The sequence below is a fragment of the Tamandua tetradactyla genome, chromosome 17, assembly GCF_023851605.1.
Source record: "Tamandua tetradactyla isolate mTamTet1 chromosome 17, mTamTet1.pri, whole genome shotgun sequence".
Lineage (NCBI taxonomy): Eukaryota > Metazoa > Chordata > Mammalia > Pilosa > Myrmecophagidae > Tamandua > Tamandua tetradactyla.
In genome coordinates, this window is record NC_135343.1 from 48,818,371 (window position 1) to 48,844,614 (window position 26,244).

The 26,244-nt window shown below is 50.1% G+C and overlaps 1 protein-coding gene across 2 annotated transcripts in view; it reads left to right on the forward strand.

Annotated features, from left to right (window-relative positions):
• Positions 1 to 24,255, forward strand: part of HK2 (hexokinase 2) — a 62,797-nt gene extending 38,542 nt beyond the window's left edge. For both annotated transcript variants that reach the window (XM_077134685.1, XM_077134684.1), the window contains exons 5-18: positions 295 to 390; positions 1,031 to 1,130; positions 1,497 to 1,680; positions 6,685 to 6,840; positions 8,267 to 8,500; positions 9,821 to 10,125; positions 11,484 to 11,632; positions 11,780 to 11,899; positions 16,607 to 16,702; positions 17,199 to 17,298; positions 17,386 to 17,569; positions 18,822 to 18,977; positions 19,942 to 20,175; positions 21,885 to 24,255. In XM_077134685.1, the coding sequence (XP_076990800.1) occupies positions 295 to 390; positions 1,031 to 1,130; positions 1,497 to 1,680; positions 6,685 to 6,840; positions 8,267 to 8,500; positions 9,821 to 10,125; positions 11,484 to 11,632; positions 11,780 to 11,899; positions 16,607 to 16,702; positions 17,199 to 17,298; positions 17,386 to 17,569; positions 18,822 to 18,977; positions 19,942 to 20,175; positions 21,885 to 22,029 (2,259 nt within the window). In that variant the 3' untranslated portion in view covers positions 22,030 to 24,255. The remainder of the gene's footprint in view (positions 1 to 294; positions 391 to 1,030; positions 1,131 to 1,496; positions 1,681 to 6,684; positions 6,841 to 8,266; positions 8,501 to 9,820; positions 10,126 to 11,483; positions 11,633 to 11,779; positions 11,900 to 16,606; positions 16,703 to 17,198; positions 17,299 to 17,385; positions 17,570 to 18,821; positions 18,978 to 19,941; positions 20,176 to 21,884) is intronic.
• Positions 24,256 to 26,244: the final 1,989 nt, after the last annotated feature.

The window sequence follows — 26,244 nt, forward strand, 5'->3', positions numbered from 1 at the left end:
CCGGTGTTGGTTGATGTGAGGCTAGAGAATCTTGTTTTGATGACTCTATGGCTTGTTCTGCCTATTCTTAGGGCAGTAAGTCATGAAGGAGCCCTTTCATCTCCTCTGCCGGTCTCTGAAGGGGCCCAAGTTCCTCCTCACTAGACTGGCCTAGTCGCGATGCAATGCACGAATTCAGTCGTGAACTTAGTTGAGTTTAGCCCGGTGGTGGTCTGAGCTCACGGCCCTCACATCAGGAGCGTGGCCTGAGTTTCGGTTGGTGGAAATTGATGCTCACATTTGGCCATTTCCCAGAGTTTCCTGGTCTCGTGGACCAAAGGGTTCAAGTCCAGTGGTGTGGAAGGCAGAGACGTGGTGGCTCTGATCCGGAAGGCCATCCAAAGGAGAGGGGTAAGTGGGGGAGCAGGGGGCGGAGGCCTCGGTCATGGTGGGAACATGGGGTCCGGAGAGTTTTCACATTCTTTGGGGTCCACTCTGAAGGCTTTCCCTGTCTGCCCTCACATCAGCATGAGAACCTTTTGTATCCTTCTTAAGGAGAGACTTTTTTTCTTCCCCTGATCTGCTTATCCACTAGTCTTGTATGTGACCGGATGTTTTGAGGTTTCCTAGCCTTGGTGCAGGAAAAACCCTTTAGTTCTCAGCCTGAAGAAGACTTGAATAGTACTGCTGAGTAAGAAGGTAGGGATGACATAGACATCCGGATGAAAAGGGGGAGAGAATAAGATACAGAACTTATCACAGGAGTAGTTATTGGGAGAGAAAGGGAAAGGGAGAGAGAGAGAAAGGAGAAGATGAGCCCGTCTCCTCTTAGTGCACTGATGGCTCCCAACCCGACCCCAGGGCAAGTATTGGGAAAGTCCTCGTGATGAGGACAAGCGGGACAGTTGGCTGGTTGCTGCTGTCTGAGTGAATCCGGACCCAGATTTCCAGCTCTGCTGTTGCACCGGAGCTGTGCTGCTCTTTCTTCCACCTCCGTGCCTGTGACCCTCCCTGGTGGCTGAAGGTCAGGCCCTGCCTTTCACGCCAACAGGACTTTGACATTGATATTGTGGCCGTGGTGAATGACACAGTGGGGACCATGATGACGTGTGGCTACGATGACCATAACTGCGAGATCGGGCTCATCGTGGGTGAGCTGGAAGGGAGGAGGGGCACGTGGCCTGGAGGTTCCCTTGTACTTGGCATTTGAAGATAGACCGTCTGGTCCCTTTGGAGGGCCGTGGTGGACGGCCCCAGAAATCCTGTACAGACCCTTCTAAAGCGCTCAGTTTCTGCGTTGGGAAGAAGGGGCAGGAGGAAAGTTCGGGGTGAATGCTAATGCCACGTGCAGGCTGCATCCTATCGAGGGGTGATTTCCCTGGGAGTTTGGGCCTGCAGAGGATCGGGCCATGCCTGGGGGTTCTCTGGGGGTCTGCAGCAGGGAGACCCAGCCATCCTGGGACAGTTGGGGGTGAGGGGAGGGTGGATGGGTGCTGAGCAGCCCCTTGTTTTGCCAGGCACGGGCAGCAACGCCTGTTACATGGAGGAGATGCGCCACATCGACTTGGTGGAGGGCGACGAGGGCCGCATGTGCATCAACATGGAGTGGGGGGCCTTTGGGGACGACGGCTCGCTCAACGACATTCGCACCGAGTTTGACCGGGAAATTGACATGGGCTCGCTGAACCCTGGGAAGCAATTGTGAGCAGCCCGGCTGTGTGTGGGCGGGCCAGGGTTGGGAGGGGTGTTGAGGGGTGGTTCTCAGGCTTTTCTTTAGTCTTCCCTCTCCAAAGGTTCCTGAGACTCTTAGTGATTGTGGGATGTTGTGCTTGTTATACACACTGTGTCTGTAAGTTGTCGGGGTGGGTGGGGCGATCAGAAAAGATAGAGCAAACAGACAAACGACGCTGGAGCCAATTGTTGGGTTTTGTCCTTCAGAGCCATCATTTTAGAAGGCTGTATTTGGAGTCGGCATGCCCTTGCTCTTTCTTTCCATCTTCCTACTTGTAAATTGTCCATGGAAAGTTTATGAACCACATAACAAAAGTCAGGTTGGAGATGGTTAAGATTCAGGGCTCTGGAATTTCCTTTTATAGCTGCCACCTTGTCACTGCCCAGAGAACAAAGGCTGTGGCACTTGGAGAACTCGGGGTGAGTCCCCCTGTGAGTGAGGCCAGACCCCACAGAGTGCCAGGCTTCCTGCCCCAGCTACAGGCAGACCCAAAGAAGGCCTCCTGGAGAAAGTGGCCAAGGAAACTTCTTGGTCTGTGTTCTCGTTTGCTAGCTGCCAGAATGCAATATACCAGAACTAGAACAACTTTCAAAAAGGGAAACTTACAAAGTTGCTAGTTTACAGTTCTAAGGCCAAGAAGATGTCCCAATTAAAACAAGTCTTATGGGAATGTCCAATCGAAGGCATCCAGGGAAAGATACCTTGTTTCAAGAAGACCAGTGAAGTTCAGGGTTACTCTCTCAAGTGGAAAGGCACATGATGAACACAGAGTTTCTCTCTCGGTTGGAAGGGCACATGGTGAACATGGTGTCATCTGCTAGTTTCCTCTCCAGCTCCCCGGGAGGTATTTTCCTTCTTCACCTCCAAAAGTCACTGGCTGGTGGACTCTCTGCTTCGTAGTGCTGTGGTGTTCTCTGCTCTCTCAGATTCTCTCACTTTCTCCAAAATGTTTCCTCTTTTATAGGATTCCAACAAACTAATCATGACCCACCTGAATGCGTGGAGACACGTCTCCACCTAATCCAGTTTAACAACCACTCTTTTTTTTTTTTTTTATTAATTAAAAAAAGAATTAACAAAACAATTAGAAATCATTCCAATCTACATGTACAATCAGTAATTCTTAATAACATCACATAGTTGCATATTCATCATTTCTTAGTACATTTGCATCGATTTAGAAAAAGAAATAAAAAGACAACAGAATAAGAATTAAAACAATAATAGAAAGAAAAAAAAAACAAAAAAAACAAAAACAAAAGACCTATACCTCACATGCAGCTTCATTCAGTGTTTTAACATAATTGCATTACAATTGGGTAGTATTGTGCTGTCCATTTCTGAGTTTTTATATCCAGTCCCGTTGTACAGTCTGTATCCCTTCATCTCCAATTATCCCTTCTCTTTTTTTTTTTTTTAATTAACGGAAAAAAAGAAATTAACCCAACATTTAGAGATCATACCATTCTACACATGCAATCATTAATTCTAACATCATCACATAGATGCATGATCATCATTTCTTAGTACATTTGCATTGGTTTAGAAGAACTAGCAACATAACCGAAAAAGATATAGAATGTTAATATAGAGAAAAAAATAAAAGTAATAATAGTAAAATCAAACAAAACAAAACAAAACAAAACAAAAACCTATAGCTCAGATGCAGCTTCATTCAGTGTTTTAACATGATTACTTTACAATTAGGTATTATTGTGCTGTCCATTTTTGAGTTTTTGTATCTAGTCCTGTTGCACAGTCTGTATCCCTTCAGCTTCAATTACCCATTGTCTTACCCTGTTTCTAACTCCTGCTGAACTCTGTTACCAATGACATATTTCAAGTTTATTCTCGAATGTCCGTTCACATCAGTGGGACCATACAGTATTTGTCCTTTAGTTTTTGGCTGGATTCACTCAGCATAATATTCTCTAGGTCCATCCATGTTATTACATGGTTCATAAGTTTATCTTGTCTTAAAGCTGCATAATATTCCATCGTATGTATATACCACAGTTTGTTTAGCCACTCTTCTGTTGATGGAGATTTTGGCTGTTTCCATCTCTTTGCAATTGTAAATAATGCTGCTATAAACATTGGTGTGCAAATGTCCGTTTGTGTCTTTGCCCTTAAGTCCTTTGAGTAGATACCTAGCAATGGTATTGCTGGGTCGTATGGCAATTCTATATTCAGCTTTTTGAGGAACCGCCAAACTACCTTCCACAGTGGTTGCACCCTTTGACATTCCCACCAACAGTGGATAAGTGTGCCTCTTTCTCCGCATCCTCTCCAGCACTTGTCATTTTCTGTTTTGTTGATAATGGCCATTCTGGTGGGTGTGAGATGATATCTCATTGTGGTTTTGATTTGCATTTCTCTAATGGCCAGGGACATTGAGCATCTCTTCATGTGCCTCTTGGCCATCCGTATTTCCTCTTCTGAGAGGTGTCTGTTCAAGTCTTTTTCCCATTTTGTAATTGGGTTGGCTGTCTTTTTGTTGTTGAGATGAACAATCTCTTTATAAATTCTGGATACTAGACCTTTATCTGATATATCATTTCCAAATATTGTCTCCCATTGTCAAGGCTGTCTTTCTACTTTCTTGATGAAGTTCTTTGATGCACAAAAGTGTTTAATTTTGAGGAGTTCCCATTTATTTATTTCCTTCTTCAGTGCTCTTGCTTTAGGTTTAAGGTCCATAAAACCGCCTCCAGTTGTAAGATCCATAAGATATCTCCCAACATTTTCCTCTAACTGTTTTATGGTCTTAGACCTAATGTTTAGATCTTTGATCCATTTTGAGTTAACTTTTGTATAGGGTGTGAGAGATGGGTCTTCTTTCATTCTTTTGCATATGGATATCCTGTTCTCTAGGCACCATTTATTGAAGAGACTGCTCTGTCCCAGGTGAGTTGGCTTGACTGCCTTATCAAAGATCAAATGTCCATAGATGAGAGGGTCTATATCTGAGCACTCTATTCGATTCCATTGGTCGATATATCTATCTTTATGCCATTAACAACCACTCTTGATTGAGTCACATCTCCAGGGAGATGATCTAATTAAAGTTTCACACATGCAGTACTGAATAGGGATTAGAAGAAACAATGGGATTAGGATTAAAACATGGCTTTTCTAGGGAACATACATTGTTTCAAACCGGCATAATCTCCTTCCCTGGACCTTATGGTACATCCAGTGCCCTGGGGTTGCCTGGCTGTGGGGTGTGGGGGCCTCCCCCACCCTGAATGCTGTACTCAGCATTTTGGAATCAGAGTGCCATCCTCTCTAGCCTGGCCAGACCTGGGTTTTAGTAACTTTTGATTCGTTCTTTCACTCTCACAAACTTATTTGCCTAATGTCCCTGGGAAAGATCTTGCAATAGGGGTTGCCACAAGCTCCGAAGGCGATTGCAAAACGATTTGAGCAATGTAGTATTTCTCTGATCTTCTCATTTTTCTGACTGGATTGTAGGAAAGCTTTTAGCTCCAATTTCTACTTCCAGAGGAAAAATCCAAGCCTATAAACCAGGTCAGGGGTGGCTAGCTTTTTTCTTTACAGGGAGAGTTCTTGCTAACTCAAAGCATAACTTGGCCAAAGCTTCCCTCACGTGTTGAAACGGGAGTCCATTTACTTGTAACTTTCTTAGGAACCGACTGGCTGTGTCTGCCATGGGCGGTGAGAGGTTTATGGGCTGAGAATCACTCACTTCTGCCCCCGTTGACGAGCCACACCTACCCAAGGCATCTCAAGGAGCCACGCAGCCTTTGAAGTGTTAAAAGACAAAATTGGCCACTGGGTCTTGTCCACACACAGCTGCCCTATCCTTGGGCAAAACAAAGATTGGGGAAGACAAGCACCAGGTTATTCCTGGTAACCCTGGAGACATTTTAGACTTCCCCGTCCCCCATCCCCACCCCTTTTCAAATGTTGACTGAAAGTGTTTTAAAAGCAGGAATAAAAATTTTGCAAAACCACACCCTTCAAAGCCCATCTGCCCCTGCTCAGGCAGTTTGCTGGCTCTCTCTGTAGCTCTGATTCTGCGGAATCTAGCCTTGGGGCCTTGGGTCCCTCCCGTGAAGATTACTTGGGGTGATGACCATATCCCCTTCATGCTGTCTCTTTGCTGTATCTGCCCTAATTAGTTCTGGCAGGTCGTGGGTGCCTCCTTTCTAGGCCTCAGTTCCTTTCTGAAGTACTGAGCAAGACATGGGCCCCCTGGCCAAATAGCCTTGCAAGGTCTTGGTTTCCCCTGTCACGTATTCCTAGCCAGAAAGACTGCTTCTGCAACAAAACAGTGTCACCTAGTGCTGAAACGAGTGAAATGCTTGACTGCCCTCTCAGCTTCCTGCCATCTCTCTTGTCCCTTGCCTGCCCAGGGACTTTCCATGTGTCTCACCCCCAGATTTCTGACATTTAGTGCTCCTTAGCCATCCCAGCTGCCCTTCTAATCCTGCCCCATCACTCCCACCCTGGGTTGTTTATTTTCACAGTTTTTTTGGGATTCCACAAGGTGGGGTAGTCTGTGTGAGCTGACACGGAGCGGAGCCTCTGCCCTCCGTGTAATCCAATCGAGCTTTTCCTCTTGTAAATAAATATTGGGGTTCTACCTAGGATTCTATTTTTAAAAAGTGCTTCTCTGCTAGAGAAAAAGTTTTAAAAAATCAGTACCCTACTTTAACTAAGAAGTCAGGTTGTTCCAGAATGCTCCGCACTCCCTGACTATTTAGTTTGGCTGGTGCAAGGCCTGCTCTCCATGGCTTCAAGCCTGTCCACTCTGCAGAGAGCAGCCCGGGCTCCCTGGCTCCCACAGCCCCCCACCGAGCTCTTGCTTCTCCACACACTTCATTTCTCATCACCGCTGCACGCCTTAACCCTTCAGTGTGCACCAACCTCTCACATCTGTCAAAGCTTCATGTGAGTTCATTGACAGCAGGGACTTCTTTTTTTTTTTGGTCTGTGTCTCCCTGCAGATTTGAGAAGATGATCAGTGGGATGTACATGGGGGAACTCGTGAGGCTCATCCTGGTGAAGATGGCCAAGGAGGAACTGCTTCTTGGGGGAAAACTCAGCCCGGAGCTCCTGACCACGGGCCACTTCGAGACCAAAGACGTCTCAGAAATTGAAGGGTACGCGTCCAGCTCTGCCTGCTGTGTTCGCTGGGTCTGCAGGAGGGTGGGCACGTGGTTAGGCAACAGCCCTTGACCCTTCAGCGGTGGACTGAAAGAAAGCTCACCCAGTGCGGGCCCTGCAGGGCCTGTGCCTTTGCGGCACTGCCCTTCCCGGACAGTGAGTGACAGCGAAGCCACCCGGCGCTGGGCATGACCGGCCCCAAGTACAGGGACTAGGGCTGCTGCGCTCGGCTTGGTGCTGCCACGGAGGGCTCGGTGTGAGCCCGGCGTGCGCCTTGTTCCGATGCATGAGGCCCCCAGAGTGACTCATTTGCCTCCTTTTCCTTCTGAAGCTCTGGCATTTCATTATTTACAGGCAGTTCTCAACGAGGACTCCATCCTGTCCCCTGCTTCATATCAGAGAAGCGGGTCTTGGGCTTGCCCAGGGATTTACCATGGAGTTCAGATTGGTGGAGCCGAGGCTTGTTTTCACAGGCGGGCAGAGGTGGGGTGGAGATGGCCTGATTTTTGTTTTTCAGTCAACACTATTCAAAGAGTCAGACCTGGTTCCCTGTTCTTGAGAACGTCTGCTTGTAGGTGGAGTGTACTGTTGTTTGAGGGACCCGTGGGTAGAGAGGCAGTGATTTTCTGCTGATGAGAGCAGCAAAATGGTTCAAACATCTTGACTTTAAATGCAAGAAGCTCTTGAGAGGACTGTGCCCGATTAATCACTAAACCCTGAGGGGATGTACGTCCTCCTGTCAGGAGGCATTTAGCTCCCCTAAGAGGTTGCTAAGGTCGGAGCACCACCCCTTACCCATCTTTAAACACGAGTTAAAGTAGCACCAACTTCTTTGGAAAAGGCCAACCAGCTCTTCAGAGTTGGACTAAGGCACCGCCCCCCACCCCAACCTTTTGTTCTTCTCACCTGGTAAAGCAGAGGCAAATCATCTGGGATGCCCAGGGGAGTAACAGGGGAGGGACACCCTTTACTCCATACCGGGAGATGGCGGGGACCACGGCCAGGTTCAGAGCTTCGGAAGTGGTTAGCAACAGAGACACATCCTCCTGCTCGCCAAACCAGCAAGCACACCACAAGCACGCACACACAACTGGGTGTGTAGACCACCAAGCACAAGGCCTGCTCCTTACATAGTACCTGCATAAGAAATACTCTTTTTTTTTTCAAATAGGGAAAATATCCATAGAATGGCACCTGGAGGGGCGGCTGGGGCAGTGCTCTGTATGTGTGTGTGTATGTGTGTGTACATAAGTGGGAGGTGTGGGGTGTGGGTGTGACATCTGGGAGAGGCACTCCGGGCTTGGCCATGCTGTATTTCACTTCCTCCCCGCTATCCTACCGCCCACCGGCAGGCTGAGTGGGGGCTGAGGGGTCCCCCGCCAGCCCACCCCGTGCCCACGCGCCGTCCTCCGGCCTCCACAGGGAGAAGGATGGCATCCGGAGGGCCCACGAGGTCCTGGTGCGGCTGGGCCTGGACCCGACGCAGGAGGACTGTGTGGCCACCCACCGCATCTGCCAGATCGTGTCCACGCGCTCCGCCAGCCTGTGCGCGGCCTCGCTGGCGGCCGTGCTGCGGCGCATCAAGGAGAACAAGGGCGAGGAGCGGCTGCGCTCCACCATCGGGGTCGACGGCTCCGTCTATAAGAAACACCCCCAGTGAGTCTGCGTTCCGGGGTGGGGGCGGCGGCGCTCCCGTGACTTGCTTGTGGTTCCCTGGGCGCGGGCCAGCTCGGATTTGCGTTCTTGGGGTGTGGGTGGACTGTGGACTGTGGACTGGAGGGTCCGTGGAGAATAAAGCACCCAGAGCCCGGCTGGGCTAGTGGACAGTGGGCGGTGTTCTCCTGGCATGGGTGGGGGGGTCCTCCCGAGGGCTGCCAGTGGCTTTAGCTCTGCTGTAGAGCCACCCCACCCCACCAGCCATAGGGGCTCTTTTTGCTGCCCCTATAGGGGTTAACATTTTTCTCTCTGTTCGGCTTTGACGCTCCAGGTGTTCTTTTAGATGCTGTGTCTTTTTGTCCTGGGCCACCCCAGCTAATCTCGGCATTGAATCCACCTAGCCCATGAGTTTTAATCTCAGGGATTATATGTGCCCAAATATTAAAAATTTCACTTAGAACTTTGACCGAGTCTCTCTTATGCCCATTTACTGCCATCATTTTTGCCTAATGTGAGAGTGCCAGGTCATTGCATCTTCATTAACTTAATTGACTGATGTGGGGCTTTCCAGCCCTGCGAACCCCCCACTCTCCCAGACCAGTGCTGCAGGAACGTTAGTATGTTCACAGATCACCCGGGGGTTGTTAGAAGGCAGGCTCTGGAGCAGGTCTGGGTTGAGGCTGAGAGCTGTGTTTCTAGCAGGCCCCAGGGCTGCAGGCCCACGGATCCCACTTGGGGTGTGGTCCAGGGAGGCTGCCGCCTGGAGAAGTCCCTGCTGAGCCTGTTGTCTTGAGCTTCTCAGACACCTTTAGGATCATTGGTAGAAACTGTCCAGGGAGAAGACAGATTCTGAAAGAAGAGTATTTCCCATTTTTCTGCTTGGGGTCTTGCCTGGGAAGGAAGGTGTTCCTAATGAAATGAGTGAGGAAGCAATGAAATGTGGGTGGTGTTGTGATTCCCCAGTTCCACTTGAGCTGCTCCAGCAGAGAAGCCAGTTGCAGCCATGTTGGGCCAAAGGAGCCATGGCCTGGGAGCCAGTTTGATTGGGAAGGGAAGGTCTGTGACTCATATGGGGTGATAGTGGCTTCTTAGGTCTTTTCCTTACAGCCTGGGGGTGAAGGACCCCAGCTAGAGCTCTGCATGTTTAGCGTGACCCCTTACTTGACTTGGGAAGGACAGGGAGAGGAGGTTTAGGCCAGAATCAGCTCCTGCAGGGGCCTCCTGGCACTTGGGTGGGGGTAGTGAGCTACTGCCCCAGCCCGTCACACCACCCACCCTGACGGCGGGCCCCTGTCTCTCACCCCATCTCGGCAACTGCAGCTTCGCCAAGCGTCTTCACAAGACCGTGCGGCGCCTGGTGCCAGACTGCGACATTCGCTTCCTCCGCTCTGAGGATGGCAGTGGCAAGGGGGCCGCCATGGTGACAGCCGTGGCTTACCGGCTGGCTGACCAGCACCGGGCCCGCCAGAAGACCCTGGAGCCCCTGCAGCTGAGCCACGAGCAGCTGCTGGAGGTGAAGAGGAGGATGAAGGTGGAGATGGAGCGAGGTCTGAGCAAGGAGACTCACACCAGCGCTCCCGTGAAGATGCTGCCCACCTACGTGTGTGCCACCCCCGATGGCACAGGTACGTGGCAGGATCGTACCACTATGGTGGGCCTCCATGCTGGCGCTTGCTCTGGGTGGACTCCCTTAGCTTGAGCATTGGACACCTGGACAAGAGCACATTTCTTCAGTTACATTCCTAGGGAATTATACTAGTGTTCTGTAAGCTCAGGCAAGGCATGCCTCCGCTAAAACTTGCACAGTAACAGTTGATACTTATTTTATAGAATGTTTACTATGTGTCACACACTTCTCTAAGCATGTATCTATTTCATCTTTGTTCATTGCTAACAAAAATTAACTGTTAATTTTGTTCATTAACAAACTGGTGTGTTTGGCAGAAAATGGAGGCACAGAGATGTTAAGGAACCTGCCCAAGGTAACACAGCTAGAAAATGGCAGAGCTGGAATTCAAACTCAGGAATTCTGGTTCCAGAGCTGGCTCTCCCAATGGCCACAGTGGTCTGGGTCAGAAATTGCCAGCTATGGCCTACAGGCAAAATCCAGCCCATTGCCTGTTTTTATAAATAAAGCTTAATTGGTATGCAGCCACGTCACTCACTTACCTATGGTCGTGACTGCTTTGCGCCACCACGGCAAAGGTGAGTTGTTGCAACATGGACTAGGCGGCATGACCTGCAAAGCCTGAAATTAAAATGTTCGCTCTCCAGCCCTTTACAGAAAAGGATTGCTGATCTATGGGTTAGGTCTCCCAACCTAGAAACAGTGGGCTTTTCCCAGTCCTCAAGATTATGGCCAGTGAGCAGGCCGGTGCAGCAAGACTAGTGCATCTTCTGGAGAGGGAGACTGGGATTTGGCCCTTGCCCTCCCCCATTATGTGATGCTGGGCAAGGGGCTTCACCCAGCTCTGCCAGGTGTCACTCGCCCACAAAAGGGGAATGAAATGCCTCCTCCTCTACCTCCTGAGGGTTGCCTGCCCAACACCCTGTCATTGCCCAGAAAAGGGGGTGGTTTTTCGTTTTCGATGATTTCCCTTGAATTTTTCTGGAAGAGTTGGGACCTGCTGTCCCTTCTCGACTCTAGAATCTACCATGAGGTGGCATTCGACTGAGCATGAATGGAGAGCTCGGATGTTGTACGTGCTCTCAGCATTTCCCGTGGTTTTCAGGGCTCAGTGTGACTGCGGGGGTCGCCACTGGAACACATCTGGGAGCCCTTGGGATGCTGGCAGGTGGTTCGGCCCAGGGGTGTTAACTGTTGGGTGGGGGTCGCAGTCCCTGCCCGCTGAGGTTGTTGGTGGGGTGGGGGTGGGACTCCAGGGAGGGCCCCCATCAGGGGAGGGTGCACTAGACTCGGATGCTCGCTGCTGAGGTGACACGGTGATGCCTCAAGTCGCCATCTTCTGGGTTTATTTTCCAGAAAAGGGTGACTTCCTGGCCTTGGACCTCGGCGGCACGAATTTCCGGGTCCTGCTGGTGCGCGTGCGGAACGGGAAGCGGCGTGGCGTGGAGATGCACAACAAGATCTACTCCATCCCGCAGGAGGCCATGCACGGCACCGGGGACGAGGTGAGCCCACGGCACCTCCCCTGCTCCCCCGCCTCCCGGCCTGGCCTTCCCCGGGGCTTGGGCCGGAGCCTCTCCTTTCTCCTGGGACCCTGCTGGAGGCCACCTGCCCAGGCCCCTCACAGCCCCTCCCCCCTCCCCCCCCCGCAGCTCTTTGACCACATCGTCCAGTGCATCGCTGACTTCCTGGAGTACATGGGCATGAAGGGCGTGTCCCTGCCGCTGGGCTTCACCTTCTCCTTCCCCTGCCAGCAGAACAGCCTGGACGAGGTATGGGCACCTTGCCCTGGCTCTCCCGTGGGCTTTATTGACGAGCAAGGAGCTGGAGTTTGGAGCAGGGGAGAAAGCCAAGTTGAGAGGAGAGAAAGGAGGACACGTGTGACCAGAGGGGAGGAGAGCAGCTGACAGGAATAAGGAGGCCAAGGCTGGCGGAGGCAGGGTAGGGTAGCTCAGCTCAAACAGTCTTTGGCACAACAGCAATGATGGCTCTAAACAAAATATGAATGACTGGCAAGAGTTTTACACACCTGTGATATGCCAGGCTTGGCTTCTTACAGGCATTGCCTCATTGAGCCCTCATACCAACCATCTGCAATAGATATTGGTATACCCATTTTGCAGAAAGGAAAATGAGGTCCACAGGGGCACTGAATACCTTGCTGCAGACTACCTGGCTTTGGGGAGTGGCCAAGGCACGTTGTGAATTCACATTCCCTGACACCTGGGCCAGTGCATCTGATTCTGCTCTCTCCCTCCCGAGGCCCTTGTTTTCATCCACACCCTTGCTGACTCCCCCAGCTCTTTCCCAGTCTCACCTTTCGTTTTTGTTTTCCTTCCACATTTCTTGGGCAGGTGCAGCAGGGGCTGGAGGCCCTGTACTCCCAGATGGCCTGGAGGATAATGGGTGTGTTGAGAAGTGGAGGGAGAGCTGTTGGGGCAATGCCCCAGCTTGGTTCTGGGTCCATAATTGGAATATTCGACATCAGAATAGTTTTATTTTAGCAATCACATCTCGAAGCTACACACATGCCACGTGTGGGTTCTGGGCCCCGCGTGGAGCTGCCAAGTTATAAAAAAAAGTATGGTACCTGCTTTGAGATGCTCACAAACAAACAGGGCTGATGAAACAAGCTCAGAAAAGCCATTGCTGCTGTTGGGAATGTGGCATCCCTGAGCTGCAGAGGCCCCAAGGACGTGCGGGGTGATGTTGACCAGAGAGTGTGCCCTTGGCCCTTGTCAGAGGAATCTGTTGAGACTTCAGGCCTGGCCAGGGTGGAGAGGGGCACGTAAGTGGGAACAAATCCACAGGTAGATTTAACTTGGCCAGAACAGAGGGGACCAACCCATTGGTGAGGAGAAGCCAGCACTTCCCATGGGGTCCCCTGAACACCAAATCCTCAAGTTGTTTGACTGAGTTTCATAAATGCCTCCTACTCTTCCCCCTCTGAGAAGTAAATTCATCAGTGAAGTAGCATAGAGAAGGCTTTGGGGAGTCCTGCAATAAAAACCCGGCCTAATGCAGTATTTTCCCAGGATCCATTAACATTTGCTAGAAAACCCTTTTGGGGAAATGCAGGTTTAGGAGCAGGTTGCCAGGCCTTAATTGCCATGCTGCACTGAAGTTTCTTGAACATACTCAGGGGTGTCTCCTGCCAAGCTCCAGCTCAGGCAGAAATGGCATCTGCTTCTTTGTGTGTCTCTCAGTTGCCTTACAGTCCCTTTCCCCTGCCCCCTCATTGGGGGCAACCTTCCTTGACCTGACTTGTATCAGGGTGGGAGGGGACGCCCACAAAGGGGCACAGGGGAAGTGGTGTTTTCTGATGGATTTGAGGATCACAGCCTCCTCCAAGCTCTTAATTATTACTACTTGTTGTGCTTTCTCCTGGTCCTGCCTTGCAGAAATATGTCTGTGACTCCCCCGCTTGCCCTTGGCCAGCATGTACTTCTCTGCAGAAAATTTATCTCAAAGCATGCCAGCCACAAGTTCTCCTAGGTCCTGGGGACACTGGGCATCCTACCGCCCATATTGGGACCCTCTGGCTTCAATGACCTTTTTTTTTTTTAACAATCCAGAAGCCTATTATTATTATTATTGTTATTATTATTATCAGCCACAACTTCTCCTAGGTCCTGTGGACACTGGGCATCCTACTGCCATATTGGGACCCTCTGGCTTCAATGACCTTTTTTTCCCTTTTTTTTTTAACAATCCAGAAGCCTATTATTATTATTATTATCAGCCACAACCTCTCCTAGTTCCTGTGGACACTGGGCATCCTACCGCCCATACTGGGACCCTCTGGCTTCAATGACCTTTTTTTTTAACAATCCAGAAGCCTATTATTAGTGTCATCATTATCATCATCATCATTATTATTGTTTTAACATCTCTTATACCATGAAGACATAAGGAATTGGTCCCAGCAGCCCAGGCTCCTTTTCCCTTGGTTCTCTTGAAGTTTGCTTCTCTGGGTGGGACAGGCTGAAGTTTCGGCTGAACCCAGGTACCTTTCCTTGGGCTTCCTTCTTTTTCTGATCCTTTCCTTCAAATGTTTCAGGAAGCTGTCTTGGCTCTTAGAGGGCTCACATTAGTTCTCTCAGCAAGAATCTTGCCTTCGTTTATTGACAGCAATACCAACAGCATGCTGGGGGTGCTGAGACTCTTTTGGCTTTGCTGCAGTCACATCTGGGGGTGAAACTTTCTGAACTGCATCTCTCTGTCTCCTTGACGTCGCAGTACCACCTTTCCTGTTGATTCACATGTATGTGGCTATAGGAGCAACTCTATGGTTACAAAAAGGCCTAGAAAACAAAACACATGGTAGTTGCTTCTCCTCTCTCCCTTCGTTGTCATTTTGGTGAATTACTGCAAGAGGGTGGGTGCAGCCAAAAGGTTCACGGGCCTCTTTGCTTCAAGCTTTTCCATTTCCTTTGTCTCAACTCATTTTTTTTTTTTCAGTGTCATTGGATTAGGTTTTCAAAGCCTTCACATTTGCATTGGCTTGGCAGAGGGAATTATTAAACATGTAGATAAATATTTATGTAATGCTTAATGAAAAGACATTAGAAACAACCTAATTGTCCACACAGTTGGGAGATACTTAAATAAATCATGAGCCATTCATTGCCTGGTATCAGCTGCTAGTTTGTTGGAAGAGATTTTAATGACATGGGAAAATTCTGGTGGTAAGAGTGAAAAAAAAATTTTTTTTTAAGTAAAATAGAATATTTATTATAGAAAAATACTAAAACAGAAATTAATAAGACAATAACATATCACTTTAGTGTATATCCTTCTAGACTTATCCTACTAAAATCTTCTTAAACAGAAAGTATCTTATTTTTTCATGTCAACAAGTTTGTATCTCTGTGTTTATCAGGGAGCCTGGGAAGACATGTTAACCATGTCTGAATTGTAAGATCCCATGTCATCTTACTTGATTTCATTGTAGTTTCAAGTTTCTGCAAGGAGCACTTGTCAGGTCTAGAATCATAAAAACTAAGAGCAAGTAAAGTTGAAGACGGGCTCTGTGTGTTGGCCCTGGTGAGACTGTCCCACTGATGGGAAATCAGCAGGTGCTGGAGAGGACATAGGGGCTTTGCGTCCTCAAACTGCGTTTACGAGTTGGCGACCTTGGGCCCGTTTCCCCAGCTTGTCTTCCAGTTATTAAGGATCACCTGAAGTAATGTTACTTGAACATTCCTTAAACTGGGACGTGCCAAATCAAAATTTTGTCTGAGAGGTGACGCTAACTTTTAGACAGGAACGATGGTGAGAGAGAAGTACCCGCTTGTCTGCATGTTAGACGGGCAAACCAGGACTCTGGGGGGATTGCATTTTGTTTTTCCAAATCTCCTAGACTCGGAACACAGCGTGACATAGCCAGATTGACTTGTGATACTGACCTCCTGGGCGATCAGATGGGAAGCCATGGGCACCAATGATAGAGTGAGGCCCGGGGAATCCGCGCAGGCGGGTGGACTGTGAGCACACAGACAGCCCTTTTAGATTCCGGCCTCCCGGGACAACCGTCGAAAGGGACTTGGCAGTCCCTGATGCTTGGGCTCTGATAGGCCATGGTAGCAGAGAGGGCACTGGGGAGCCAAACCCAAAACAATTCTCCCGCATTCAAAGCCGCTGTGTGCATCAGCTCCTGTATGCACCAGCTGGGGACAAGGTGGCACAGGGAGAATTCTGAGGAGACTTGGGGGTACAATGAGGCCTGGAGGTCACCCCAGCTGCGGTAAGCATTTGCTCACCGATCCTGGAGTTTTAAAACTAGAGAAACCCATTGAGCCTCCTGCTATGAATCTAGAATGGGGACTGGGCAAACTGCCTTGCACTGCAAAGGAAACAAGTGCATTGGACTCAGTTCCCAGGAGGGGCAGCTGTGCTGGGCTTAGGGGCCGCTGTGGCTTAAGTCAGCAGGCCTGGGGGTGAGGTCTGCTCTGCTCCTTCAGGCCTCCAGCCTGGGGCAAGTTCCTCAGGAGCCCCTGTGATAATGATCAATGTGTAAAAGGTTGCTGTGAGGACTAAATGATGTATCACATTTGGCGAGCTTAGCTCAGTATTTGGTACGCAGTGGGTTCTCAATACGTCCAAGTAAATATTTAGAATTTTTTGTGGGAGAGGTGATTAGTCACTACAGGGAACTTGCTAGCCAAGCCATCTGAACCTGCCGTTTTATAAGACTTTCAACTACAAATCCAATTTCTTTAATACATCTAGGACTATTTCTTATCAGTGAATGGACTATTGTCCATTCATTCTGAGTTGTCCAGTGGGTGTGAGGTTTTTCACAACATCCCCTTGTCATTCTGTTGTCATATCTGCAGGATCTATAGGTGATGCCCCCCCTTTTCATTCCTGATATGGGTCATTTCTCAACCATGAGGTTGAGAACTTGGAGCACAGCTGGGCCCCTGGGAGCAAACCCAGGAGTCCATTACTCATCCGTGATCATGTGTGATTTTTAGAGCATCCTCCTCAAGTGGACAAAGGGCTTCAAGGCCTCTGGCTGCGAGGGCGAGGACGTGGTCACCCTGCTGAAGGAAGCGATTCACCGGCGAGAGGTGGGGGCAATGTGGCCTGAGGCTCAACATGCCAGCTCATTGACGCCTGAAATTATCTGTGTATTCAGAGCATGGGGAAGAACCACGTATGTTTGCACCGGCTAGGCCAAGAGTTAACTGAGCCACCCAGCGGTGTGCTGAGCCCTGCTCTTGGCACTGGGAATCCGGTAGTGACCACAACAATAACTTGGCCTGCCTGGAGCTTATTTCTGTGAGCAAATCCACCCATGAGCTCATGCCTGGTGCTAGGAGGAGCTATGATGTTGGGTGAGGGGAATGGTGTGAGTAGGCTTGGGAGGGGCATGATTTTGCCTGGTGTAATCATGAAAGGCCTCTTTGAGGTGGTGACCTTTGAGCAGAGACTTGAATGAATGAAAGCATGAGCCACGTGCGGAACAAGCATTTTGTGTACCAAATAATTCTCCCTTGCAAGTGCCTGAATAGAGAGCGTGTTGTGGTTTGGTAGTGGACTGGGTCTCTGCTTCTGCCCACCCAGGAGTTTGACCTGGACGTAGTTGCCGTGGTGAATGACACAGTAGGCACCATGATGACCTGTGGCTATGAAGACCCCCACTGTGAAGTTGGCCTCATTGTCGGTGAGCACCCAGACTGGCCTTCCTGGGGAATGCACAACCTCGGGTGGGTGGACGGTGCTGAGGCCCTGCTGCCCCTGTGATTGGCAGGCACGGGCAGCAACGCCTGCTATATGGAGGAGATGCGGAACGTGGAACTGGTGGAAGGGGAAGAGGGGCGCATGTGTGTCAACATGGAGTGGGGGGCCTTTGGGGACAACGGATGCCTGGATGACTTCCGCACTGAATTTGATGTGGCTGTGGATAAGCTTTCCCTCAACCCTGGAAAGCAGAGGTAGGCTCCTCGCTGTGTGTTGGGGGTGGGGGAAGGGAGGCGTTGAGCCTATTCATGGGTGTCCCAGACTCAGACCACCACCCAGGCCCAGACCCTCTACGGCAGCGCTTCCCAGGATGCTGGTTCTTTTGTGACGTTGTTAGAAGCGGTGTCCTCGAGGAAAGGGTTTCTCGAGAAGATTCTGGGTTAAATCTTTTCTCCCATCTGCTGGACCGCGATGCTGTATCAGTCAGCATTCGGTTGGGGGACTATCAGAACAGGTTAATTATACGGAGAATTTAGTGCAGAGAATTGTCTGCACAGGTTTTAGAAAGTTTAGAAGACACCGAGGAGTATGGAATAGTAAATGTAAGACGTGGCCCCCACCCCAAGGACTGGAGAGAACAAGCAAGAACGGACTGGACACTAGGCCTGAGACTGTGGGGAAAACACAGAGAAGCCTGAATCCCAGGGTGAAGGAGCATTGTGGAGGGGTGGGATGGGGTTGGGGGTGGGGAGGTGTAGACAGGAACCAGAAGCCAACAGAGGCTCAGAGCCTTTCCTGCTAGTCCAGCCAGCTAGCATCTGGTGCCCTCTCTTGTGGGAAGCGGGTGCAGGGCCAATCCCGGCTCCACAAGGCAGGGTGTAGTCCAGTGGGGCTGAGCTGGGGGATGGTGGCTTAAGGTCCGATGTACTTCCCAACAGGAACACCTTGAGTACAGTGTTTTCAAAGCTGGTGAACCAGGTCCCATAGTTCTGCAGAATACTCTTAAGAGCAAAGCATTTGTTGAGAGTAGAGGGTACATTTGTCCAGAGTAGAGATCCTGACCTTTTTTAAGACACAGTGTAGGGCCAGAAGACCCCCAGGTCACTGCTTAATCACGTTGGGGGGGGGACACCAGGGGGTCTCCAGCTGCTGCTGGTTCCCTGAATGAGAGTGATTGGGTCAAAGAGAACGTATAAGTGCTCTGGGAAGTGAGGACTAGGGCTATGGGCCGTGGGGGTGTGTGGGCATTTGGGTGGGTGTCCTTTCTGGGGGGTGGGCAGGAATGAGCCTGGGAAAGGCAAGGAGCCCAGAAGGTGGAGCTGATCCCAGGGAGCCCATGGGCCTCAGGTACTGTGCTCAGTTTCGCTGAAGGCAGGTGGAGGGGGAGCACAAGCAGACCGCAGGAACCAGGCCCGAGGGCACCAAGTGGCCTGTCCTTTCCCCCCCACTGTCTGACGTTTTTCCCCACCTCCCTCCCTGGCCTCCACGGACACGCCTGTGCTGCAGGTTTGAGAAAATGATCAGCGGCATGTACTTGGGGGAGATTGTCCGTAATGTCCTCATTGATTTCACCAAGCGTGGGCTGCTCTTCCGCGGCCGCATCTCCGAGCGACTCAAGACCAGGGGCATCTTTCAGACCAAGTTCCTGTCCCAGATCGAGAGGTGAGCAGTTAGGGCCGGGGGGTAGGGGGCAGACGAGCTGGAGGGTTTCCACAGCTCAGGGCAGGGCTTGTGTAGAGCCCACTTCAGTAGCTAACCCAGGTACTTTATGGGATTTAACATACCTTATCGGGAGTTGGCATTTTAAGGGCAAATAGGAATCCTCCACGTGAGAAATCACAGTATCCCAAAGCCAAGCACAGTAATATGGTGCTTATATGCGGCAAAAAAGCTTGCACCACTGTAATGCGGCAAAAAAGCTTGTGCTCAGTTAGAATGGCAAATTTCCGGGCACGTTAAAAGATGAAGACTGAGTCAGGCCCATGGAAAGATGGGGCCTGGGGACTAGACAACTGAAACATGAGTGGATCCCCCAGGGCTTCTGCTTTGGGGAATAGAAATAATCACCTTCCCAGATTTCATGTCTGTTTATGTGCAAGAGGAAGATTCCAGGGGCTAGCATAGTTCTTCCTGTGGGGTTTAATTTCTTACAAATTTATCTACCTTTGTTTCATGCAGCATGCACAGGTAGATGTCAGACCCCCTGGTGTGGGGGAGGAGAAATGGAACGGAGCTCTGAGGTGGATGGGCAGGACCTGTCCTGCGGACCTGTGACCCACAATGTGGGTCCCAAACCGAATGGTCATTTTGGTTTGGGACCAAAAACTGCCACCCTCAGGCATTGTCACTGCCTGAGGCAGAGACATGTAGATAGTGAATTTTGTTTCATTCCAAGAATCGGTTTGGTAGCAGCGGAGCCCCCCTTGCCTGGGGGAGCTGGAGCAGGGAGCTGTCTCCCTGTCCTCCTGTTGCACCAGGTGTCAGCCTGGGAAAAGGGGGTGAGCCCCGGCCTGGGTTCAGCCACTTCGCAGGGGGCACAGAGCTCCAGACTCTGTGCTGACGGAGGAGCCAGGCTTCCCCGGCTCCTCCTGGTTGGTGTCTGACCGTGTGCTCCCGCCTCCCCCAGCGACTGCCTGGCCCTCCTGCAGGTGCGTGCCATCCTGCAGCACCTGGGGCTCGAGAGCACCTGCGACGACAGCATCATTGTCAAGGAGGTGTGCACCGTGGTGGCCCGGCGGGCGGCCCAGCTCTGTGGCGCGGGCATGGCTGCCGTGGTGGACAAGATACGAGAAAACCGTGGGCTGGACACCCTCAAGGTGACCGTGGGCGTGGACGGGACCCTCTACAAGCTCCATCCACAGTGAGTGCCTAGGACCGACCCTTCTGCCAGCCCTCTCCCTCCGTCTTGCCGCGCTGGCCTTGCTTTCCTTTCTCTTCTGTCTTAACTTAAAACGAATGACCAGGCGTTCCAGGGAGGGTGCATCATGTATGCTTAAGGACTGATAACCAGAAGTGGACTGTATTCCCACCACTCAGGGTTAGCCAGCCCCCTGGGAGCCCTTCCCAAGTCGCACCCTTTATGCTTCCCTGCCAAGTGTAGCCGCTAGGTTGCATCCGCCTCTAGCTTTTCTTTTCCCGTACACATCTGCGGGTGCATTGTTTAGTTTGACTCATTTCCAACATTTGCCACGAATGGGATCCTATAGCATCTCTTCTGCAACTAGTGTCTCTCACACAGCATTTAGGGTTTGGGGATGCAGCCACGTGGAAGGGTGTAGCTGAAGTTCATTCATTTTCAGGGCTGTAGAGTGTGCCTTTGAATGAGTTTCCTCTTCCAGTTTAGTCTACTATTCAACTTTATCTATTTTACCATTGATGGCAACTTGGGTCGTTTCTGGATTTCAACTATTACAAGCAGTGCTGCTGAGAACAGCCTGGTAAATATAGGCTGGAGCTCTGGAGCACAAGTTTTTCCACCGTCTAGAGCAGCCCATGGCAGTTGCTTGTTTTTGTAAATTAAGTTTTATTGCAACACAGCCCTGCCCTTCGTTTGTGTGTGGTCTGTAGTTGCTTTGGGGCTATGATGGCAGGGCAGCCACGGCAGACCGAGGGGCCTCGGACTTTAAAATACCTGCCCTCTGGCCCTTGATGGAAAAGTATGCCACCCCCTGAGGATGGACGTGCCGAATTCCCTGTTCTTCTTCTTCTCTTTCTCTTTCTCTTGGCTTATCTTCCCATATGTTTTAAATATGTCATTTCAAAGCAGGAACCATGGGGCTCAAGCTTAGAGCTTAGAGAGACTGCTCGGCTGAATTGTTACCTGCTCTCCTGATGTTCATTTCCAGGGAGTCAGAGACTAGTCCCAGACTCTTGTTAGTGACAGGAGTGGGACTTCAGAAGCGCTGAGTGCTGTGTCGTGACACAGTGTCCTTGTGAAAATCGCAGCCTCGGTCCCAGCCACCGGCTTCGGGTTTGGGGTCCGGGCCTGTGTCCTCAGCCTTAGAGATGAGGCGGGGCAGAGGGTAATGGCCCCTTCTCTAGCTCTGTATGGGAGGGTTTCCTGTGCCCACCGTGACGGCCACCAGTCAGCCCTGAGTCTGCGCTTCTACCTCCAGTGGCCTTTCGGAAATGTGGGTTGGTAACCTGAAGCAACACCCCTGGAAAACAGAAAGGCACGTGTGTGCTTGGCCCTCCCCCCGGAGTGTATGATCAGATTATGTGCATGTCCACAAGGCCCACGTGTGGCTTCCGGGCCCCACGGACCTGGCTTCCACTGATTAAGTTTTGGAGCACAATTTTCCAGGCCCTCGGGTGTTGTTCCCGGAGGCGAGTCCCAGCTCCCCGGCTTTGCCAGCTGGGTCCTAGGCCTCGGCGTGTCCACAGCCTCCCGAGTAAGCACGGGATGCATGGTGGCTGTTGCCATTCTCTTCCTCCCAGCTGTCCCCGGGTTTCCAGCGTCACTCCTCAGGGGCTCGTCTCGGAGGATGCCGGTGTCTCTGAGGACGCAAATCGACAATGACTAAGGTTTTTTTTTTTCATCTCTGTCTTCCACTCCCCCACCCCCTTCAGCTTTGCCAAAGTCATGCATGAGACGGTGAAGGACCTGGCCCCGAAATGCAACGTGTGCTTCTTAGAGTCGGAGGACGGCAGCGGGAAGGGAGCGGCCCTCATCACCGCTGTGGCCTGCCGCATCCGCGAGGCTGGGCAGCGGTAGAACCCCTGCTCCCGGAAAAGGGGTTTCCTCGGGCTCCCCCCACCCCCTGCTCTGTTTCAGTTTTAAATTATAAGGTGCCACCCTCTCGTGTCAGAACAGACACCCTTGGCTTCCCTTTGGCGAAGAGGCCCCTGCCAGACTGTGTTTCGTCCCTCCCACTATAGAGTCCCCAGATCGAGACAATTTGAAGCCAGGCTTTGTTCACAGCCTCCCCAGCCATTCCCTTCAGTCCTCTTAAGACTTCTTTATAAATGTTAACTTTAGTAACCTGCCTGGCCAAATGCCCTGTCCCTATATAACCCAGCAGGACGGGGGCTCTGATGCGAAGACACAGCTGATGCTGCTGGAGTCTGCACGTGACATTTCTAGGTGGGATGCATCCCCGACATGGGTGCTGACCCTGCGTATCCCATCAGAAACCCTGAGGACTCTAACTGAGCCCAACCCTCCTGCAGGCAAAATGTTGGGGGGAGTGTGACAGCAGGGGAGGGGCGCCCACGGGTACCCGGGTGGGAGCCCCCCCTTAAGCCTCATTACAAACATTTGCTCTGTGGCTTACCCAGCCCCAAGGGTAGGCAAGCGAAACCAAAGCCAAGAGTTGACCTGTTCTGCGCATGGGCTGCCCGTGGCATCTCACGGTGGTTGCACAGACCTTCCTGGAGCAGCGGATCTCTGGGGGAGAGGGGACTTTTGTTGTTTGTTGGTCGTTTAAGTTTTTCATGCAAAAGTGGCGACACTGTCTTTTTCATTTTAATTTATGTTTGACATATTATTTAGTTCCTGAAGCAGGGCTGTTCCTTCGTCTTGACAGGGTCCCCGATGGTCGGTAGTATGTAAAGTATTTATATGTTCATTTATTCTGTATATAGACGGACGTACAAGGGTTCCTCAACTCGGCCTCCTCAGTAGATCAGGGTGGTTACAGGATGCAGGACACTGACTAGTCACTAGAAATACCTCATTCGCCTGTGGGGAAGAGAGGGGACACCTCTTCGGGTGAGTGAATCTCAAAGCAGCTCGTTCCTGTCTCCATCTTGCCATGGACTCGGGAACGTGAGGGACAGCGCGACAGAGGCTGGGCCCGTGAGCCGAAGAAACCACAGCTACTTGCTGCTCTTTCTCAAGACTCTTCTGGGGCAATATTGCTTATGATGTTAACCAAAGGAAACGGGAATCATTTCCAATAGACTCATGTCTTAGAAACCTGTATTCTCCTCTTACGGCCATCAATCGTGTTTTAATAGCTCTTTGGCAAGTTCAGAGAAGCCATATATATATATATATATATATATATATAGTGTCTAATTGCTCAATCGCAAGCCAAAACAAAACAAACAGACAAACAAAACCTCAGGGATGATTTTTTTTGGGGTGTGCATATTTGCGCCCCTCCCTACCAGATTTTACTTTGGGTTTGTTTTGTAAATGTTTTACAGAAGTGACGTCCCTGTACTCCCCGGGGCTAGCTGGCATTTGGTCTGCTGATCCATTTGTGTGTTTTTATGCATATTATTTATTTCAAACTGCTGAGAGGAATGGGGGTGGCATAAAACCTTCCAAGACCTGCTGTTTAGGAGCCCAGTTAATTCTGAATCTGAAAGCCCACTTCTGCCCTAAAATATACACACCTGCACCCACAGTAAACCTGAGTGCTGCATGGAAAAGAGGGAATGACCTTGAAAGGGATACTAGAAGCAAAGCAAAGAGGAAAAGAAACTCAACTCCAGTAGCACCCCATTTTTGCTCAGTTTTGTCTTTTGTGCCCCGTTTTTGTCTCCCATCTGCACTAATTGATCCAAAATATGGATGTCTCATAATACACGAAAACAGAAGACACCTCTAGACTTGTGTATCACTCAAAAATGCCCACAAAATAGAGAGAGATGGATTTTAACTTTTAAGCTTGAAAGTTAGGCACTGTCTAGGAAATTACGCATTTTTTTTTTTAAGGTAGAGAGGTGTGCTATTAAAGACGTGTCACTGGTTTCTAAAATAGAATCCTAAAAAGTGCTATTTGAATGTTCCCAGACAGTCTCTTGCTGATGCTGCTTTGCCTGATGTAAATACAATGAATCTCAGTTTTGGGGACATGCTGAATAGCAAGTTACCCCAAATCCTTGAGCACTCAGTCTAGTGAAGATGTTGTCATTATGTACAATAAATAACTAGTTGAATTAACTACATGATGTTAACTATTATTAATAAATTTTAACATTTTTCAAAATATTCAACGTGTGATTCAGTTGCGTTTTGAAGAGTGTGGTTTTCTTTTGGGCATCTTCATTCTTGGCCAGTCTGGTGAATCATTTCTGGGTGTCTTGGTTTGGGCTGCACGCTCTTGGCAGGCACATGGCCAGAACTTGACCTCGGCTCCCAGGCGACTTTTTTTACAGAAATGCAGACAGGCCCAATGGAACTGGCAAGTCTGGGCTGCCTTTGAGCCCCTGCATCTCCAGCATCATTGAAGAAGAGAGGCTGGCTCTACGGTCTACTGTTTAAGCAGCTTGGCTGAGATGCAGCATCTCAGGGCTCTCTTATGATACACATTCAAAATATAAAACCCTTGTGTCAACATCTGAAGAGCACTTGCCTCCTGGCCTTTCCCTACCAACCCTTCCCTCCTCCCCAGTGAATAAAAAGAAATTCCCTGAAGTATCCAGTGGTAATCCATTGGCACTAATAGGCATCTGCTTGACAATAACCAACCGAGAGAGGAAAGTGCCCACGGCTAAAAGAAAGAGCTTCACTGCTCTAGAGGTGCCTAGTAGGGTAAGGATCCCCTAACGTGGTGGGGAGACATCCCAATAGGAGGATGGGAAAGCACTTAAAGCAGCAATTCCCAAAAGAAGACAGATAGGCACAGCCAAAGAACCAAACAAAATTCAGCCTCACCAATGATTTAGAAAGAGAAATTAAAATTAGACCCTATTTTTCTGACATCAAGTTGGCAAAGATTATGGGGTATTTGCATGCACCACTGGTGGTGTATAAATTGGTACAACCAGTTAGGAGGGAAATAGGCAATATACATCAAAAGCATGTTTTGTATAATGTGCTGTATGATTTTCTAGGAGTTGATGCTAAGTAGTCATGATTGGGTCTAAAGATTTGGCCATAAGGATACAGACCCCTGTATTATAATAGCAAAAATGGGAAACTGTCCCCGTACAATGGGACTGTCCACCCTGTATTAGGGACCTGTCAGGGTTACCATCTACTCCAGTTATTTCAAACAGAGTTTAAGGCAGACACAGGTGGTAGAAGAGTTGAGAAGCCAAACTGGATGGAGAAGCAACCCAGAGATTAGCCACATCAAAAAGTCACTTGTACTATCCCACCTGGAGGTGGAATGGTTTCACCTGAGTCCAGAAGCTTAGAAGCGGGGTTGGGAAAGGGGTGGCAGGTAGCTGGAGCCATACAGCTGGGGTGGGGGCAGAAATGCCCTGGCTTCTTCCTACTCTCTAGTCTGCCAGTGTTTCCCATGGGCCGGACCTAGCAGGAAGCGATTGGGGAAGGGAACAATGGGAGATGTATCTGCTGTCCAGAGCAAAGCCGGGGAAGGCATGAAATGGAGCGCAGCAATTAGGAAGATAGCTGGTGGACGCCCTGTAGAACTATTTAAAATGTCCTATAAAACCATTTAAAACATCCTGTAAAACCATTTGAAGAATATTTAATATTATGTACAAAGTTAAATATACTGCTTCATGTGGAAATACGTTACAGAGCAGGATACTATGATCTTATTTTTATTTAAAGATTATGTCTGACTTGAGATACAATGTGTCTGTCTCCCTCAATGTCCTCTGGGCCTCAGTGGACTGTGGGCATAAATGAAGCCTCCGCCTCCTTGGGAGCTTCCCCGCAAGTTACTCTGGGAGTCAGTCGGGTGCCCCAGCTGGGTTCTGGGGCCACATTTCTGCTTCGTTCAGCCTCAGCCATGGCTGCTGCTGTTCCACACACAGCCTCCCAGGGAAGAAATGCCTCAGTTTCCCCACGGGGGCTCGAAGTGGATGGACCCTTACTTCTCCAGATACCTTCACACCCAACAAGACTTCAGAAGGGACTTTTCTCAGTACTGTCTAAATCAAAGCTGGCTGTGCCCGTGGACGCCCTAGAAGCCCCCGGCCTGCCGATCCCTGCGTGTTTCCGTCCTGCTGCTGACTGCTGACTGCCCCATTCCCCGGGGCAGCAGCTTAGTTTGTAATGACTTTG